Genomic DNA, 21,398 nt, shown 5'->3' with positions numbered 1-21,398 from the left:
CTCTGCTGGTGGGTACCAGGCCAGCCTCTGTACTGCTGTGCATACTACAGGGCTAGCTAAGGGTGGGCACAGACCAGGTGATCAGTGCCCACCTCAGGGGGTAGGAGCTGGTGCCTGGCAGTTGATCCGGATCTGGCAGCAGGCTCGCGCCTTTTGGCAAGGCAGGGGTGACCTGGATCTGGCAGCAGGCTGGTGGCTGTGTTTATTGGCATGGTAGGGCACTGGTAAGGCAGGCATTGCCCAGCTGCTGAGCGGATCATTTGGCACACTCTGCTGTGAAGGGGCAGCACCATCTCCTGGGGGCAGAGGGTCTTATGCTCATGCTCTTATGATGGGCAGAGAAGGATTTATAACATACTCGTTCTGTCCTCTTGTCTGCAGAGCTGACAGTCCTGTTCCTTCTTGTGCCAGTGCTGATGGACATGAGCTGGGATTATCTTGGCTGCAGAGCTGACCTGTTTACAGCTGTACTGATGTAATATAGTGCATAGGTTTATGCCCTCCCTTGGCTGAGGAGCTGACCCTCCCTCTCCATGCCTGTGCCTATATTGATGGGAATGATAGTATATAGCCCTCCGTTGGCTACGGAGCTGACACTCTCCCTCTCTGTGCTTGTGCCTGTATTGATGGGTATGATGATATATAGCCCTCCCTTGGCTGCAGAGTATATAGATGCATCATCATTATTATTATTATTATTATTATTATTATTATTATTATTATTATTATGCACTTATCAGATTAAAATGTATTTTCTCAGTGAGATTTTAGTTCTGCCATTGAGCATGGTGGGCGTGCAGGGGTCTGGTGATGTTAGTAAGCGGTATTGAGGGTAGGGGGGCCCAAACTGAACTCTTGCACCAGGTGGTAAAAACTTATTGTAATCAGAGTTCAGCGCTGCAGTTATATGCGGTAAAATCTTTTGTGATGTATTTCGATGGAAAAACTAATTTTATTCAGCGTTCAGCGCTGTAGTAATATGTGGTAAAATCTTTATTGAAGTATGTCAGTCGAAAAACAAAATTAATTCAGCAGAGGTATTCCTTGGCAGTAATGTATATACTGCCTTTTTTTCTGAAAAGCTTGCAGAGACATGCTATAGCCCCCAGAACTACTACGTTTAGCTTTTGTGGTTCTGGTGACTATAGTGTCCCTTAATATAGACAAAAAAAATGAATCAGCACAAAAGTATAAAATAAAAAGGCTGTATCATTATTCTAAAAATAAAAAAAAACACAACTTCTGGCACAAATATATACTATTTTGCAGATTACTTTTTTTGTTTGTTTAAATATGCAGATAATACTGTACTACTAACCCCTCCAGCTGCCTTGGGCCCCCTAGGAGCAACTGGGCCCGGGGCAGCTGCCCCTTTTCCCCCGCGTTAAAGACGGCCCTGAGAACAGGTTCTGTAGACATCTATGTGGAATCAGCTGACGAGGGTGTAAAAGGAGTGCGCTTCTTCTTGACGCTGACATCTACCTGTAAGGCTGAGTTGATACTTGAGTTATTTGGTCAGTTTTCGCCCCGTGACTGCCCAAATAAGTGAAGTATGCAGTGATTCTAAGAGCGACATCTGTCATCTACATGTCTTACTGACTCACAGTATTGTTTCACTACCACAGCAGACTCCCTATGCATGTTACTGCAAGGCAAAGTGTTCTACACTACTATAAAGGCTCTCTGCAGCCTGGAAATAGCCATGTTTTAACACGATTCACAGCAAATAAATTTGGATCGAAGCAAATTTTTCCTAAAGATTTGGCGAACCAGCCGAATCGAATTTTTAAAAAATTTGCTCATCTCTATGTATAAAATATGGATGGACTGGGAAAAACCACTCTTTGTAAAGAGCTCTCTATTCGGGCTCATAGAGACAGGGGGCTTATGAGTAAGGCCTCTACCCCCTATGACATCCATATCCCCACATAGAGTATATAGAAGGCATTGTCTTCATGAGACAACCTCTTAATTCTCAGGTTTCCAGCTATATTGATCACAGCTGCCAGCTATAAATCACAGTTTCAAACACTCTTTGCTTTAACTTATAACCTACCCTTACAGCCTATAAATTAGTGTGAAGCTTCTGGCTTACTTCATACAGTGTTTATTTCTAGCAAGTTTTGTGTCTTATTCTACAGATATAGATTCAGACATACAGTAGATATCTCTACACATTAAAGGTGGCTAACAATAGCCGTTGGTCAGCTATTCTTCTGAACTCCTCCCACGTACATGTACATTCAGTTTGGCCAAACATGAATGTGTTCTCAATGGAGAGAAGGGAGTAAACCATGGCCATATAACACCTAGAGGAGCTGCACTCCCCCTGCAGGCAGAGATTGGCAGAGAACCAAAGTTCAGGAGACAGTTGGGAAAGTTTTAGACTGACAGAGTGCATTAAGTGTGGTCTTTACTGAGGGATGGCAGAAACAGAGGTGTCTTAAGACCTAAATTGAAAATGCTGGATCCCAAGTATGAGCTGCTGAATTCAGAGATGGGCTATGCAACAGGTTATAAGATAAAGACACAGTACCAAGCATAGCATAAGCTGTATCCCAGCCCCAGAACCAGGGGCAGCGTGACCTCTGCACAAGTACTGGATTACAACTCAGAGTGAGTCTGTCATCAAATAGAAAAAGCACCTGGTGTAAGAACTGTTGAACTGTATCCTAAAGAGAACTACTGTGGTTGCCCCTGACAAAAGAATAGTATTTTTAGAAACTGTTCACATTCAGAAGTTTAAAAGACATTTTAAGTGTGTTCTAGTTGAACCTGACACGTTTTTTTTTGGATCATACCATTACTGTCAAGGACATACCGAGACATACGGACGTTCCCGCGACAGGTTGCAGGAGATCTGTGAGACTGGCAACACGTGGTTTGATTTGACATGTTTTCCTTTTGGATTAAATTACATCTGTGTTGTTTCTGGTGCTTGCCACACCTTCTTTCCCCAGGTGTGGCTATTGTGGTCATTTTACCTTCTCTATTTATTTGTTGTTTCTCCCACTATGCTATGCGGTTTATAGCTTCTGTTAAACTTGTTAGCTTGTGTTTGGTTCTCGGCTGAGTTCCTGGTGCTACCAAAGCTTCATTGAAGATAAGTGTTTCCTTTCCCATTTGTAGTTTGTTTATATATATATGTGTGTTGCCTTTCCCTGTTGTTTGACATTAGGCCTGAGGGAGACTCCTGTTCGTCCTTCCCTTTGGAGGAACAGGTAGACTCAGTCCTGACATCAGTTCCAGGGTCCTATAGGGTGATATAGAATTCTAGGTATCCGGTGTATGAACGTGCATACCTTTGGGGCCTGTTCATACTGGTTGTCTGTCAGGACTGCAGTTAGGATTTTCTCTAGATGGTGTCCATCTTCCTTCCGTAGTTCCCAGGCCTTATTCCAGTATCCCCTTTCCCTCCTATGCTTGGTGTGGTGTTTTCCTCCCACAAACGAGCATGCCAATTACCTTCAGTAAAGAACTATAAATTGCACAATCTGCCTCAGTGTTATTTTTGCCATTTGGCCTGCAGCATATTACTTGAAAACAAAGGATCAAGGATGTTGAAATTCAACATGTTCTATCCCCCTATCGGCACAACCATATACATAGATATTCAGCCGGCCCAACTGAAACTTCGGTATTAAATGTATGCACACTTATGGTTGGACCTGTAATGTTACAGGTGACTGGCGATAAGACTAAGCTAGGTGATGCAATTTGCAAGTCTTTACCAAATAACAGTATGATATAACAACTAACATGACAAATGCAACCAGAACACACTTTGAATGTCTCTTAAGCTTACATTTGTGAACAGTCTCTAGAAACAATATTCAGTTGCCAGGGAAAAACACAGCAATGCAAATCAGTAAAAATTCTTCTATTGGACACATTTCAACAGTCCTTACACCAGGCGCCATTTTAACTTAATGACTTGGAATCACACTGGGTTTCTATCCAGTACTTAGTCTGATATCACGCTGCTCCCCTCACACAATCCAATCCTCTGTTATGGAGCTGGTACACAGATTGTGGTCTTGCTCTGTAACAGGGGCGTAGTTATAGGGAAAGCAGGGGAAGTGGCTGCTTTTGGGCCCCCTCAGGAGGAAGACTAAAAGTTTTTATTGTCAACAGTATTATGCAATGACACTATATACAGTGACACTGTAGGAAGAGGATGGAGCGGCTACCGGGCTTTGTCTGAGAGATCAATCTTGCACGTGAATTGGGAGTTGCAAAGAACTTGCTGGGGGGGGGCAGTTCAAAAATTTACTGTGGGGCCCAATCAGTTGTAGTTATAGTTACACCAATGTTCTGTAATGTGACTTAAGCTTGAGGCCTTCTTCCAAGTTTTGACCCTCTACACAGTTCTTTCTCTCTGAATTCATCAGGAAACACTTGTTGGCTAGCTTTTCCCACCTAGGTCTGTAGAAACCATTATTTCCCTGTCCAGGACACACAGCAGAATCTTTGTCTACTACACACACTGTAGGAACTTTTACAGTCTAGGCTCTAAAACCTTCCTCATCTGTCTCCTGAACTTTGGTTCCACTTCCTTCTTCTGGACACTGCTGACACACAGCATCTGGACAATGTAGAAGGCTCTGCATGCTGGGAGATTGCAGCTTCTCTGGGTGCTACAGGCCCAAGAGAGCTAATATAATGGACAATAGCAGTAGTCTGAAAACAAGAGTTTATCCCTAAACATGCATTACAAGATCACACAAAATAATAAAATAGCTCAAAGAGGAAGCAGCAGCCTTGGATTTACTATATTATCTTACACAGAATTCACATAAATAGAGTTTAAATTCCATGTTGAAAAATGGATTGCAATCAGTAGAAACATGAATTTTGAAATCCTTTGGGACCAAGCCAATTTTTATTTTAGTTTTTTCATTCCATCCTTCCAAGATCCATGATTTCTTAAATTTCCTTTCAGCCATATGAGGACTTACTTTTGTGAGACAAGTTATATTTTTCAGTGGCTACATTTAGTTTACCACAGCTTGTGTTGAAAATCGAAAACAATTATTTGTGGAGTGATAGTGAAAAAATGCACCTTTCCTATTGTTTATTCAGTTATTTTTTTTCTTTGTGTTCACTGAGCCCTAAAAATGACATGGCAACCTTAGTCTGTGCTTCAGTATCATTATGGTGATACTAATGTTATATAGTTCTTATTATGTTTTACTACTTAGAAAAAAATCTACGTTATTTTTTAGCCTCAGCATATGTATGTTCTCATCTCAGACATGCAGTGGGGTTAGTAAAGAGAGTTACCAGAGTGTAATCTGTTAGCACTGATGTTAATCAGCCACAAAAATACAATGTTAGTGCAGACAGGTGAAGATTGGTTACCAGGTAGAGCTTATAGAGCATCCTTCAGACCCCTGTATCCACACCTTCGGGATTTGGATTCTGGATTTAATGCATAAACCTTATGAAATTTCTTCATGAAATACAGCTCCAATAATATGGATAAAAGAATATACAATATTTCACAAACATATAATGCTCTAATCTGAAAAAAAAATTAATTAAAGGATTTTCTCAAGAAATAATGAAAATATATTCTACATACTTGTTACATATCCATAAAAAAATGATTCCCATGTAGGACATTCATGGTATAGCCACGGGATATGCCATAAACGTCCCATAGGTGCAGGTCCCCCGTCGGGGACACGCTCACTCTTGTGTTAAGAATTGGCCCCCGTTACACCTGGCCAGGAATGGAGAGATGGCCATGCATACGTGTCTCACTCCATTCAGTTCAGTAGTACTTTCGAGGCGATTGATGGTATTGAAGTAACTGGAGAAAGCCATGCATGCGCAGCCCCCATTTAATTTCCATCCAGCCAGGCGCAACAAGGTCCCTTTCTTGAGATAGGAGCAGGTCCCAGAGGATAGACCCACACCTATGGGACATTTATGGCTTATCCTATGGATATACCATACATGTCCCAGCTGGGAATGCTCCTTTAAAGGAACACTTCAGGAACAATTGACACACTGTGCTATACCTAGTGCACAATCTGAGAGGGGTGGTGCATGACTCATTGATCCACAGACCATCAAAGACTGAGGTCATGCACTGCCCCCTCACCCCCTGTACTATGCATAACACACTATGTGAGTTTTTCATGGAGATTTCTTTTAAATGAAACCCTCATAAACATAGGGACATATGCCTTAAAAGCCTACATGTGTCTGTTTTTTGCAATGTACATAAAAAGTGTATGGGTCAAATGGGTCATTATTAGCTTATTGGAATAGAAACAGCATGAATGTAATAGGAGCTGTACAACAAGGCTTTCCTGAGCATGCAATCTGTCCCAGTTTCTAAACCTTTTTCTCATCAATAAAAGATTATAATATACTGTATACTACATACTAAAAGCTACTTTAAGTTTTGACAATTTTTTAGAATGCTGGTTAATCTTTTTTTGTAACTTTAAGAGGCTGTATGTCTATTATTAGAGTGCTCCACAATATGCAAATTATATTATGTGTCTTATCACTAATTACCAGTTTTCCTAATAAATTATAATGTATTATTATTATTACTGTTATTTTTTTGTGTGCTTCTTTTGAGAATCTATCCACTTTATCTTTTTCTATTTAATTATATGGGTGATCCTTTATTTTGCAATAATTACATTTTCTAAATTCAAGGAATCTGCCAAATTCCTCCTATTTTTAAGTGGGAGTAGGTCTAGAATACACTGTCGATGAAAAATATAAGAACAATGGGGGTCATTTACGAACAGATATCTGGCAAAGATTCTGTCGTATGCCATGGTGGACATGCGACTTCTTCCCAGTTCGCGCCAGGTGTAAAAAAAGGGGAATCTCTCTTTGACATAAAGCATCAAAAATCTTCCTTTGCCAAATAACTGTATCATCTACATGTTAGAAACCACAACAAAGAACGGGCTCAATTGCATATACATAGCAAAAGAATAGCAAAGAAGAGTGTTTTTGTAATTTTTTTTATTTCATTTTTTATAGCTTCATTCAGATATGGATGAAGGAGATGGCTCAATAAAATACATACTCTCTGGTGATGGGGCAGGAATCACGTTCACGATTGATGACACAACAGGTGACATCCACGCCATACAAAGACTGGATAGAGAAGAACGAGCCCAGTATACCCTCAGAGCCCAGGCTTTGGATAGAAGGTCTAATAGACCTATGGAACCAGAGTCGGAATTTATCATTAAAATACAAGACATAAATGACAATGAGCCCAAGTTCCTGGATGGACCTTACACAGCTTCTGTACCAGAGATGTCACCAGTTGGTAAGTAGATGTGAAAAAATGTCAGTGTTACAGTAACTTCAATTTTCTATTCCATGCCAACTATATGTGGAATATTGTAATTAAACTATACACGTTTAATTTAGGTGGGGTATTAAAGGTGATCTATGGGACTTAAATACTGATAACCTATCCTTAGATTAAATCATTAGTATTGGATCCTCAGGACTCTGACTCCCAGCTCCCTGCCAATCAGATTTTGCAGGAGCTCTGTTGCCGAAACCAGGCACCAGAAGTACATGGTTCCGTCCACTTTGTAGCTGTCATGCCTGGTTACTACAATATGGCTCCCATTTAATTGAATGAGAGCTCAGCTGCTGTAACCAGGCACAGCCACTACAAGGTGGATGAAGTTGTGTATTTCCAGTGCCAGTTCCAATTCTGGAGCTCCTTTAAATAGCTGAATAAAGATGTTAGAAATACTTCAGTTATATCACATAGGGTATGGCCACACAGTCAGGTTTCTGTGTGCCGTTTTGAAAGGCAAAACCTTTATATTTTCTCTTTTTAAGATCTAATTTTGACTTTGGCTTTCAAAACTGCATGCAGAAACCTGACCGTGTGGTCATACCCCATAGAGTAAAGGCGCGTGGGGTGGTTTGCAAGGCTAAACACATTTATTTCATAGGAGAGTACAATAATCACACCACAGAAAGCTGCATAATGCTATTTAGTGGTAATTACTATTGCACTGGTAATACATCTGACAGCACAAGGGATTAGACCACTATGGTTTTCCTTTATCTTCCAGCAGGTTAACCCGATGGATCTCATTATCTTTATATAGCACCATTTATTCTGCTACATACATCTTTCTTTACCAATATGAAAATATTTTCTTTCCTTGATTAACATAATACAATAAAAATGGTTTTATTTAAAAATTAACATACATTTGTAAGAATCAGTCCATGAAAAATAAACACTATAGGTAAATGATTAGTTTCAAAGTCAAATTTAAAGGGGTTGTCCGGGTATCAGAGCTGAACCGGGACATACCTCCATTTTCACCCAGGCAGCCCCCCTGACATGAGCATCGGAGCAGTTCGTGCTCCGATGCTCCCCTTTGCCCTGCGCTAAATCTCGCAGGGCAAAGGCATTTTTTGGAGATCCGGTGACGTACCGGGGCTCTTCATGGGACTGCCAGGAAGCCTGGTGACGTCACTGACACTGATGGGCGGGATTTAGCACTGCCCTAGCCAGTAAAATGGCTAGGGCAGTACTAAAGCACGCCCATCAGAGCTGGTGACAAGACCGAACACACACTGCCGGCGGAAGTTTCCGCCCAGCAGTGTGTTATTGAAAACAAAAGAGCCCTTGCCCTGCGCGATCTAGCACAGGGCAAGGGAGCGCATCGGAGCATGAGATGCTCCGATGCTGGCCTCAGGGGGGCTGTCTGGGTGAAAATAAGGGTTTGTCCGGGTTCAGCTCTGAACCCGGACAACTCCTTTAAAGGGAATCTATCACCAGTGAGTGACCTCCCTATCTAACTGTGTGCATAGACATATAACTACGGTTCACCTGATTAAAACACTGTTTTAATTGTGTTGATCTGAGGCTACGTTTCTGAGTTATGATTATTTTTTTTTTAATATACAAATTTGGCCTTCGGTGCAATGAAGGAGTCACCATTGCCTTTGTTGCACCTAAGCTCCGCTCATTTCTGTGGCCAGCCCTACCCTCGCTGCTTTGCGCTGCCTGGATCTTTGCGGCTTAAAAACTGATAACCCATCCTTAGACTAAATCATCAGTATCGGATCAGCAGGACTCTGACTTCGTGCATGCCGCTGATCAGCGGAGTTTAACTACAAGTGCTCATTCCCATTCACGTAAACAGTGAAGAGAATACAGCTCTCAAAGGAGCTCTTCAAACAGCTGATCGGCGGGGGGGCCATGAGTCGGATTCTCACCAATCTGATATTGATGACCTATCCTGAGAATAGGTCATTAATATCAGAAACTGGACAACATATTTAAGGCCCCCATATATATTAGAGCTAAATTGCCCAAACCCCTCTCACAGTAGTTCATCCTGGAGAACAGATGGATGATGATTTTTAGTATCCAATCAAGTTCTCCAAAAGGAACAACAGGATGGACTGCCAGGATCGGAAGACTATATGGTGTGTATGGGGGCTTCCGAATCTCCCACAATAGCTAATGTCGGAAAAGAGAATGATGGGGAATGCTGAATTTCAACATCCAATCCTGATGTTCTCTAGGAGGATAAGCCAGCTCCAGAGATTTGTAGCAGTGGCGTATTCCCCTCTCCAGTCCACATGCATTTGTAGGCAAGCCAAGCTTCTCTGTATATTGTGCGAGTGGGGGATGAAATAACTGTCATCCTAATGAGCGTTCAGACCACAGCTATGAGCAACTTTTGTTGGCCCATGTCCCCATTCCAACAGCAATATATAGTTTGCTAATCTTGACTATAGAATGTCTTAAAACAACCCATGAATGTATAAGAAATCTTTATTATAATACAGATGATTTACATGCACAGCACATACAGAGACAGAGAGCAGTGAAATTAAAGACATTCTTGTACCAGAGAACAGGTGGTTAAAGCAGTAATCATGTCGACTATGAATGGTAAATCCAATATGTAAGAGGACAGAGAAGCATTAATAGCCTTCTGTAGCTTATCTCTAAAAATGGTTTCTTCATTATATTGTTAGGATACATTAGTGGAAGGGAAGATGTGGCTGGCAATTAATCTTCTGCTGACAGGTGGTTAAACAGTTAGTGTTGCTGTCATTATGCAAAGTTTGCAAGTTTCTTTTTGTTTTGTTTAGTTTTTTTTATTGAAGAGGCTAAATTAGATTTTCAACTCTTAATTTAAAAGAGGTCAATGTTTTCTATTTTTGTCAGGTACCTCTATTATCCAGGTGTCAGCAACAGATGCAGACGATCCTACTTATGGAAGCAGTGCAAAGGTTGTATACAGTATTGTGCAAGGACAGCCATATTTTTCTGTGGACTCGAAAACAGGTAATTACTGAGGTTGCTAAATTAACACGGTGACATTGAAGGTTCAGTGTTACTTTTTAGGGCAGATTTTGATATTGTTTTATTGACCTAAAAAATATATACTCATATTTCTATTACTCGCATGGAAACAATATGTACAGTTATGTACTATTTGTACTGTATATAAATATGTATAGATAGACAAGACAGACAGTTAAGGCCCTTTGACACTTTTACACATATGAAACATTCATTCCCAATCATTTCCCTGTGCGAACACGTCAAACAATGCTCATTTGTCATTTTTTTTCTTTATTGATCACTAAGGTGTAATAAATAGTTCTTTTTGATAAATATGTTGTCTAAAAAAATAATTTCAGGCATCTAATTTCTAATTAAATGGATTTTCCATGCTTTTCTGAAATTCCCAGTGTCCTCAAACCCTGTGTTTCCTCTGTCTCCATTGCTCTAGGACTGGCTGCAGGCTCTTCTGCTCTGGTCCACACCAAATGTGTTCCTTTGTTTTCCTCCTTAGCTGCTTATACTGTATGTGGTGCTGAACAGGAAGACTCGAGGAACACCTCCGGTTGGAAACCAAATGGAGGAGCCAGCAGCCAGTTTAAGTGCAGCGTATGGAGTATCAAAAAGAACAGAGGAAATGATTTTTCATCCACAGGGTCTGAAGACTCTGGGAGTTTTGAAAAAGTACAGAGAGCCCTTTAAATTAAAAATAGCACATCTTCAGTTTATCACTAGCCCCTCCTAATATTCCATGATTAGGGATGAGAGAACTTCTGTTTTTAAGTTGGGCGTACAAGGTTCAGGTTATCTAAGAATTCCGTTATGGGTTCCACTGCCATGAACCATAAGTTATGGTCCGTGGTAGCAGAATCCATAATGGAATTCTTAGATATCCCAAACTCAAACCTTGTATGCCGAACTTGAAAACAGAAGTTCGCTCAACACTATCCATGATAAAACCCTCAACATATCTCCTTAAATATATAAACATTAAAGAATTGGCTTCTAGGAACGAAAAAAAGAAAAGAAGAAAATAGAAAAAAGCAACTTCTCCTCAGAAGCCCTCACAAACCCCAACACAACCCACCAGCATTACATCAAAATGCATCCAATAACTCCCTCTCTACCTGTCTTATTATCTGATATGATTATTTGTCATTGATCGCATCTTTTTGACAGACAATAAAATCATTGTTCGTGCACTGTGCATCGCCCACATGGGATGTGCTGCCGACTATAATGGAATTGTTTATAAATGTCACATTAATTGTGTGATCCGAAGTAATCCAGAAATGATGACATCTCTATATAACTTTTTTGCTATATTATAGTTGGCAATCCAGTTTAAAAGAGATGAGCAAGTTGATTCTAAATTAATCAGATTCAATCCAAATTTTGTAAAAAAAAATAAAAATAAATTTTGTGATTCCATTTCAGTGAATTTTGGGGGATGGGGGAGATAATTAAAAAAAAATAAAGAAAACAGTGAGCGGCTAGAAAGAAGTAACATGAGTGCTAGGAGACATCAGACTGTAATACACAAATACACTTTTGATTCAGAAGGAATTGATCCGGACCCGAGTCAGTCGACCAATTCGGACCATATCAAATTGTGAGTGATTCACTCATCTCTACAGTTTAGGTTCATGGACATGTTTATCAAACCAAAAACTGTGGGCCAGTTCATGACATTTGTGAATGGATGTTTTGAGGGTGCTAGAGAATGTCTCACATTGTACAATGATTTGTTTCTGTTATTATGTGCCAAATAACGGGTGTACACTAATATATTATTCACATATGCACTCATTGACAAAATAATAATAAAAATTATAATAATATTAATAATAATGCAATCAGCTAGAAATGGTGTATTACTGTAAAACTTGGCAAGCAGTTATATCTCAGGGAGATATGAAAATAATTATAGGTGTGGTCTGATTAGACACAGGGTCTTGCGGCAAGAGGGCATAAATGTGCTCCCCCTGCTGCCCTATAAAAATACTCTCAGAATCTACTTTTGGGTAATGTACCTCTTGGTGTGAGAGCGTTGACTGTTAGACATGCCTCAATGCACACTCATAGACATTTTGCCCTGTCGATAGACAAAGAGGAGGCGCAATATTGGACTGATCTAAGCAGGATGGTAGTTTCGACAAATTGTCAGCCATCTAGGCTGTTCTGACCAAGCTGTTAGGAGGTGTTAGAAGCAGTGGTTACACAAGGGCATACATACATGGGGAACAGGATCTGGATGACCCAGACAGACCACCAGTAAAGAGGATCATTTGATCTGCCGACAAGCATCAGCAGCTCCCACAGTTAGAGATGGCCTTGCTGTTCGCCCAGCAGTCGTTTCGCGGTGAACTTTGCGCGTTTGAGATTCGCCGAACATGCGAATATATGGCAATGTCCGCCAGCGCCAAATTCTTATGCATTGCGCCGAACTTTGACCCATAACACATCCATCAGGTGGGACAGGAGAGCCAATTGAGATGTTTCAGCCCATGGACACACACCCACCCTATAACAGAACCCGATCTGGCAGCCATTTTACATTCTGTGTTTTGCCAGTGTAGGGAGAGGTTGCTTTGTGGAGCAGGGACAGACTGTTAGGGACACCAAACGCTAGCTAATAGGGCCACAAAAGTCCTATTAAGGACTGGTATAGGTGTGCTATCAATAGGTGTGATATTCTGAGGGGTGTGATATACTTATAATATACTTTCTAACATAGAAAATATATTATAGTGCATTTGTTTTGTGCAGCAGTTGTGTGTGGTTCTGCTGCGATACCGCAGCTATATAGAGGGACAAGCGCTATTGGAACAACTATTTGCATCTGGTGTGATATACCTGTTTCCCCAAAAAAAACTGATTGAGGAGTGTGATATACCAGCTTCCACAAAATAGTGAATAAGGGGTTTGATATACCTGCTTCCACAAAATACTGATTAAAGGCTGCGATATACCTGCTTCCACAAAATACTGATTAAGGGGTTTGATATACCTGTTTACATCGAATATTGATTAAGGACTGCAATATACCTGCTTCCACAACATACTTATTAAGGGGTTTGATATACCTGCTTCCAAAAAAAACTGATTGAGGGCTGCGATATACCTGCTTCCACAAAATACTGATTAAGTGGTTTGATATACCTGCTTCCACCAAATATTGATTGAGGCCTTCGAGATACCTGCTTCCACAAAATACTGATTAAGGGGTTTGATATACCTGTTTCCACCAAATATTGATTGAGGGCTGCGATATACCTGCTTCCACAAAATACTGATTAAGGGGATTGATATACCTGCTTCCACCAAATATTGATTGAGGCCTGCGATATACCTGCTTCCGCAAAATACTGATTAAGGGGTTTGATATACCTGCTTCCACCAAATATTGATTGAGGCCTGCGATATACCTGCTTCCACAAAATACTGATTAAGGGGCTCAATATACCTGTTTCCACCAAATATCGATTGAGGCCTGCGAGATACCTGCTTCCACAAAATACTGATTAAGTGATTTGATATCCACATTTCCACAAAATACTGATTGAGGGCTGTGAAATACCTGCTTCCACAAAATGCTGATTAAGGGGTTCGATATACCTGTTTCCACCAAATATTGATTGAGGCCTGCGATATACCTGCTTCCACAAATACTTCTCTTCTATAGAGACTTAGGCACAGGGTCATTTTGAAAAGGACAGGCAGAGGAAGAGGCAGGCTGTTCCGCAGGCGTGGTATGGGTCGGGCAGGTGCACCAGGACAAAGCCTAAGTGGGAAGTTGGAGAAGGCGCGTGCGATTACTTCAAAGGACGCACCAGAGTTGTTTGAAAGGCTCATTCAGCCTTCCAACCCTAAAGACACCAGCACCACCACCATAGCCCCTCCACTCGAGTCAGAGGAATTATTTTCCCATCCATTCCCAGACCTTACCGATGCGCAGTCATTCTTGACATCGAATGAGGAAGAGGAAGTAGCAACGGCCGGCACCCAGCTGTCTGATGACAGTACCCATATCAGCCCAAGGAGGGAGGTCCCCGCTGTTGCTGCCTACTCCGAGTTCTCATATGTCAGTGGTGGTGAAGGTGTCAATGATGACGTGTCAATGGACGTCACGTGGGTGCCCACAAGACAGGAAGAGGAGGGGAGTTTAGAGGGAGATACGGAGCAGCAGGGAGGGAGGAGAAGCAGGCAGAGCTCGCAGGGCACAGGAGGCAAAAAGCAGATTGCAAATGTATCTGGAGTGAGCCACCCACCATGCACGGTCACTTCTGGCGCTCCCAGGACGCTGGCACATGGCTCCGCAGTGTGGGCTTTTTTTAAAGTGTCAGCTGCTGACAATAGTGTTGCCATCTGCAGCCTGTGCTGTCAACGCATAAGTCGCGGTAAGCCCAACACTCACCTAGGGACGACCGCCTTAAGAAGGCACCTGGCCTCCCATCACCTAGCCCAGTGGAAGCAACGCTGTCTGAACCCACAAAGCCACACTCCCAGCGCTCCATGCCCTGCCTCTTCTCCTTCTCCTCTCTCCTCCCAAATGTCCTCCACTCCACCTTCCACTATTGCCGTCTTCGCGTTCATCTGGCAGAAGGCAGGCTTCCGTGGCCCAAATGTTTGAGCGTAAAAAGTTTATGATGCCGGATAACCCTCTTGCCCAACGGCTGACCGCTGGCTTGTCGGAACTGCTAGCCCGCCAACTACTGCCATATAAACTGGTGGACTTAGAGGCCTTTAGAAAATTTGTGGCCATTGGCACACCGAAATGTAAGGTCCCCGGAAGGAAATATTTCTCCCAGAAGGGCAACCAGGAGCTATATGGCCACGTTCAGCGGCAAGTGAATATATCTCTGGCACACAGTGTTGGTGCCAAGATACATCTGACCACAGACACGTGGTCTAGCAAACAAGGGCAGAGAAGGTACATAACTTTTACTGCCCACTGGGTGAACCTTCTGACGGCCGTCAAGCATGTAACCCGTGTCTCCCATGTGGATTTGGTGTTACCGCCACGGATTGCATGCAGGCCTGCCTCTTCTTTTCCTCCTCCTACTCCATTCTCCGTCTCCTGACTCCTCCTTTTTCCACTGCTACCGCCACTTCCGCTGAGCTCCCCAAGCTCCCCAGAACCTATTTGACGTGCCAGGTGAGACATTGCCATGCTGTGCTGCGGCTGTTGTGCCTGGAAGCCAAGAGCCATACCGGTCAAGCACTGCTTTCAGCTCTGTTTGAAGAGAAACCCCCGTATAAAAAGCATAAAGGGCAAGGACCAGTACTGGGTGGCAACGTACTTAGACCCCCCGGTACAAACACAAAATAGCAGACATGTTACCAGTAGTGTTGAGCGCGAATATTCGAATTGCACATTTTTTTCTCGAATATCGCAATTTCGAGATTTCGCGAATATTTAGAATATCGTTCTATATATTCGCGAAATCGAATATTCGTTTTTTTTCTTTTTTTTTTTATTATATTTTTTTCTTTCCCACTTCCCTAAAATTGTTCTTACCTGTCCTTTGGATTCCTGGCTTCCTGGCTGCTCCAGTCAGTGGCGTTTTCAACTTACTGCTATATTCCATATTAGCTAAATTACAATCTAATCTATTCTATATGTGTATTTTACGAAATTTCGCAATAGTCGCAATTGCGATGCGAGTAATATAACACGAAATATTCGCATGAAGATTTCAACTTAGCACTGCTATACTCCATATTCTAGCCTAATATGGAATATAGCTGTGCTAAGTTAGCACTGCTATATTCCATATTAGGCTAGAATATGGAGTATAGCAGTGCTAAGTTGAAATCTTCATGCGAATATTTCGTGTTATATTAGTCGCATCGCAATTTCGACTTTTTCAAATGTTCTTAATATTGCTCTAACTTCGTCTTTTAGAAATTTCGTAACATTGCTCTAACTTCGTCTCTTAGAATATTACAAATATTCTAAAAGACGAAGTTAGAGCAATATTAAGAAATTTCGTAAAATACACATATAGATTGTAATTTAGCTAATATAGTGCTATAATCCCTTTTTTTTCCTGTAATTTTTTTTTGCCTCTTCTGAACCTAAGTTTTGTAAAATATGTACACTATTAAAAATTATTACTATAGCAGTATATTAGCTTAAATACAATCTATGTGTATTTTACGAAATTTCGTAATATTGCTCTAACTTCGTCTTTTAGAATATTACGAATATTCTAAAAGACGAAGTTAGAGCAATATTAAGAACATTTGCAAAAGTCGAAATTGCGATGCGAGTAATATAACACGAAATAGTCGCATGAAGATTTAAACTTAGCACAGCTATATTCCATATTCTAGCCTAATATGGAATATAGCAGTGCTAATTTAGCACAGCTATATTCCATATTAGGCTAGAATATGGAATATAGCAGTGCTAAGTTTAAATCTTCATGCGACTATTTCGTGTTCTATTACTCGCATCGCAATTTCGACTTTTGCAAATGTTCTTAATATTGCTCTAACTTCGTCTTTTAGAATATTCGTAATATTCTAAGAGACGAAGTTAGAGCAATATTACGAAATTTCGTAAAATACACATATTAGCCTAGCCATAGTCATTAGCATAGGAACGTTGCCTTATACTATCAAGATAATAATTTCGCGATAATTGGAATAATTGCGAATATTCGATTTCGACGAATATAACACGAATATTCATGCGAATATTCGCGAAATATCGCGAAATCGAATATGGCACCTCCCGCTCATCACTAGTTACCAGCATCACAGAGGGCTGGAAGAATGCAGCATTTCCAGGCCTTGCTACGAGAGATGCTGCATTCTGCTGTTGCAGGCTCTAGCAGAGGAATTTCCATCCCAGAGAAACAGGTGCGGCTACCAATCCTACCGTGCCTGCAAAAAGAGCGTGGTTTAAAGATGTATTGGTCACTTCGAATATGTATATACAGCGGCATAAAAGCCCTTTTCTGTCAGGTGAATGCCTAATTTTTGGGGCCTCTACTGAAGTGGCCTGCAATAAAAATTTTATCCAGTGACTGCCTAATGTACGTCCAGCCACATTATTACAAGTACTTTTCTGTCACGTGAATGCCTAATTTTTGGGGCCTGTACTGGCCTACAGTAGAATATTTAGCTAGTGACCGCCTAATGTACCTCCAGCCACATAATCACAAGTTCTTTTCTGTCATGTGAATGCCTGATTTTTGGGGCCTGTACTCCAGTGGCCTACAGTAAAAAAAATTATAGTGACCTCCTAATGTACCTCCAGCCACATAATCACAAGTTCTTTTCTGTCAGGTGAATGCCTAATTTTTGGGGCCCGTAATAAAAAATTTCTAGGCTCCAGCAGGGCACATTTTTGAGAGTTTCCCTTTAAGACGCATAAAAATGGCCCCTGATTAAACTAATTATTTTTTGTGGGAATTTTTGCCAATGATCCCCCTTTGGCATGTCACTGTCCATGTTGTGGGACTATTTGTGCACTTCTAATAAGTATTTGGTGACTGAAAATATGACCTTAAAGTTTTTCAGGTTTGCCTGCTATTAAAGTCAATGGATCCCACCGCGATTCGCGAACATTTGATCACTAACGCGCGTTTGCGAACCGTCCCGGCCGATGTTCGTCCATCACTACCCACAGTTTTGCTGTCCACCATCCAGACACAGGTGTCACCTTCATTACATACCCCTGTCTTTGCCCAGACTATTTCCATGCACTGGGAAGAAGGAAATTTGGTGTCACAGTTCGACTGCCAGTCACTGTTCCTTCCCCTTCCAGAGGTATTAAGAATGAGAAACCTGGACTACTTCGACTTAAGCAAAAAATACAGGTTTTGGTTGGGAACTCATAATGGTAGGGTTTCAAGTATGAAAGCATCGTGGTGAGAGCTTCAATCCTGTCTCTATGTGGAGCGACACACTGCCCCAACTGTTAGTGTAATGATCTGGAGAACCATTGCATCTGACAGTCGCACCCATATGTATTGTCTCTCATGTAAGAGGTTCCAACAGGGGTTTCTCAGGAATGTCCCCGCTTGATTGCAACACTTCCCTGACCTGCCCCGTCGCCAGATTTATCACCAATCGAGCATTTATGGGACCAGCTGGTACACCAGCTTCAGCAACCTAGAAGTGTGCAGTATCTACAGGCTCAGCTGCAACATCTGTGGGCAAATGTGCCTCAGGATCATTACATTCACACATAAAAAGTTTCACTCCATTCCAACAACTTCTTCCTGGTGTGATAATTTTCTTTTTGTCAGTGAGTGTACATAAGTGTGTGCCTATTCTGTGAACATAGCGCACATCAAATAAAATCTAGATTGTTTTCACAAGCACAAACCTAGTGCAAAAGTCACATGTTTGGTAACCCTCCCCTCCATCATAATTTCTAAACTGTTGACTTTACTCTGGAGACTAAATAAGCCCTTCAGTAAAATACACAATTAACACCAGGCTGACTGTCCCCTGGTCAAGTGTAAATTAATTGACAGAAAATCTATACATTCTATTAAATACTTTAAACTCAAAAGTTGTTTCCTTACCAATTTATAATGGCTGGGCAGAATACTAGCCATTATGTTTAGATGTTGTTTAATAGGCTTTTTCTCACTAAAGCCATCCATGGGCCACTCATAGTCAAAACAAGGGCAGCAGCAGGGACTGTGTCAGCACCCGGCATACCCGGGCAAGTGCCGGGGCACACTGCTCCTGGGGGGCCCACTGAGCTGCTATGAGCACTTTCATCAATGACACTACTGTCATTTCACTCACGCAGTACCCCTCTGGTGGGCCCTCTGATAGTCACATGAGGCCAGCTGCTGCAGAGCTTCAGACATGCCCCCTCTACACAAGATGTGCTGCCTGAGGAAAGAGACTGCAGGGCTGGAGCAGAAGTGTGAATACAGTCTGTGAGTCTGTACTGTGACTGTCTCTTCCATGTGGGACAGGAGTAGGGTGGGGGTCAGGGAACTCTCCCAGCTGCTGCTGTATGCTGTAGTAGACCAGCAGCTTCAATGCTATTTAGTTGTTTTACTGCCTCAATAAGCAGTTTGCCTCTATGACACCTGCCCCCCTTCATGTCCTATCTCATCCTTATGGATTCCCTGCTGTCTCCTTTCCTCCCTCATGTATCCAGAGCTCCTGTTCCACCCTCCTATCTCCTGTTGCTGCCCTGCACAGACCTCCTGCCCCTACTTCTTGTATGAATCCCCCTCAGAGCCCATTCCACCTACTTGCTGTGTCCACCCCTCCTGTCCATCCAAGGCCCTGGGCCTCTGTCTCACTCCTCTGCCTCTCATTATGGTAGCGTCTGAACCGCATTCACCATAAGGACCTTCTAATGCACAGGGTCATGTGACTGTGCCCCCCATCCCGTGCTGTGCTCCCCACCCCGTACTGTGCCCCTCACCCCGTACTGTGTCCCCTTATACCCTGCATTGTGCCCTCTTACCACACCATGTACAGTGCCCCTAGTCATTCCCTGTACTGTGTCCCCTTATACCCTTTTATCTGGTCACTGTATGGCGGTGTTATCCGGTCACTGTACAGAGGTGTTATCCGGTCACTGTATGGCGGTGTTATCCGGTCACTGTATGGCAGTGGTATCCAATAACTGTATGGCCATAACTGTATCCCTTTCCCTGCCCATGCCACCTTTCTTAGACCTGGCATGAGTAGGGAAAAGTTGCAGTTGCGGTGCTAAGGACCTTTGCACCACAATCTGTGTCAGAAACACGGCTAAGGCCTCATGCACACGAATGTATTTTGTTTCCGTGTCCGTTCAGTTTTTTTGCGGATAGGATGCGGACCCATTCATTTCAATGGGTCTGCAAAAAAATGCGGACAGCACACCGTGTGCTATCCGCATTCGTATGTCTGTTCCGTAGCCCTGCAAAAAATAGAACGTGTCCTATTCTTGTCCGTTTTAGGCATTGTTACAATGGATCCACCAAAAAAAAACTATGGCATACGGATGTCATCCGTTTTTTTTGTGGACCGCAAAACACATACGGTCGTGTGCATGTATGTTGCCTAATATAGACGTATTTCTAGTTAATAAATTACCCCCTAATTGTATTATTATTCCAGGGTAGTGTCACGGGTGAAGTTTGCAGATAGCTGGAACTTATGAATAAACGAGCGACTGGCTTGATCCCAAACTAAGGAGCTTATAGGTGAGCCCTATAAAACCCTAAGAGCTCTCCCTGACTGCTATGCACATGCAAGGGTCTCGATGGTAGACAATTGCATGCCCACGTACCTAAGTATGTGTGACACCTGAAAACCCTATAATAGTGATGGGACACGACCACCGGCTCCCTGCACTTAATACGGACGGAGTCAGGGTCACCTAGAATCAAGCCAGCAAGGAAACACAATAAAGTAAAGGACTTATCTGAGCAAACAGCAGAAGCAGCCTCCAGCAGTGAACACTTCATCCAGGAAGTAGTATAAACCGCAAAGTGAGGCAGTATGGGAGGGAATATAAAGGAAGACGATTAGTCTAAATAAGTGACACCAGGCAGAAGGAAAGGAGATGAGAAAGTGAAACAAAAACAAAGAACATCATACAAGAGGTAGAGAAGAACGTCTGCCAGACCTTCTTACAGAACTGGCGGTGACAGGTAGGGCTAATATATTTATATTATATAGATTCTAGTGTATTATACTGTGCCCTGTATTTCCCTATAGATAAATGATCCTTGGCAGAAACAGTTCTCATCCCTGACCACCAGGACAAAGCAGCACTCTGTCAGTACATGGTGGCCCCCCCCCCTCTCCGCCCTGCTGCTCCGCTGTGTACTGGTGCTTATTCTGACACTAGGGCTGGGTTCACATCACATTTTTCCAATCCGTTTATTGCAGGCATGTCCAAAGACCGGCCCGTGGGCCAATTGCGGCCCGTGTTCCAGACTGATAAGGCCCCACAGATAAGTGTCACGGCTGAGGATGGGGGAAATCCTCAGCCGTGTGGAGCCAGGTGATGTTATGGCTGCTTGACCAAGAAGACAGGATTAGGGAGCAGGTCACCTCCTAAACGCATCCCTAACCTGACCCTGACTCCTAGCTACAT

General features: G+C 42.3%; 1 protein-coding gene across 1 annotated transcript in view; it reads left to right on the top strand.

Moving 5' to 3' along the window:
• LOC121002505 (cadherin-20-like) overlaps window positions 1-21,398 on the top strand; it is an 87,432-nt gene that overhangs the window by 8,424 nt on the left and 57,610 nt on the right. The window contains 2 exon segments of the mRNA XM_040433957.1: window positions 7,015-7,309; window positions 10,202-10,321. Of these exon segments, the coding sequence (XP_040289891.1) occupies window positions 7,015-7,309; window positions 10,202-10,321 (415 nt within the window).

The sequence above is a fragment of the Bufo bufo genome, chromosome 5 (assembly GCF_905171765.1).
Source record: "Bufo bufo chromosome 5, aBufBuf1.1, whole genome shotgun sequence".
NCBI lineage: Eukaryota > Metazoa > Chordata > Amphibia > Anura > Bufonidae > Bufo > Bufo bufo.
This window is presented reverse-complemented; position numbering and strand designations above follow the sequence as displayed.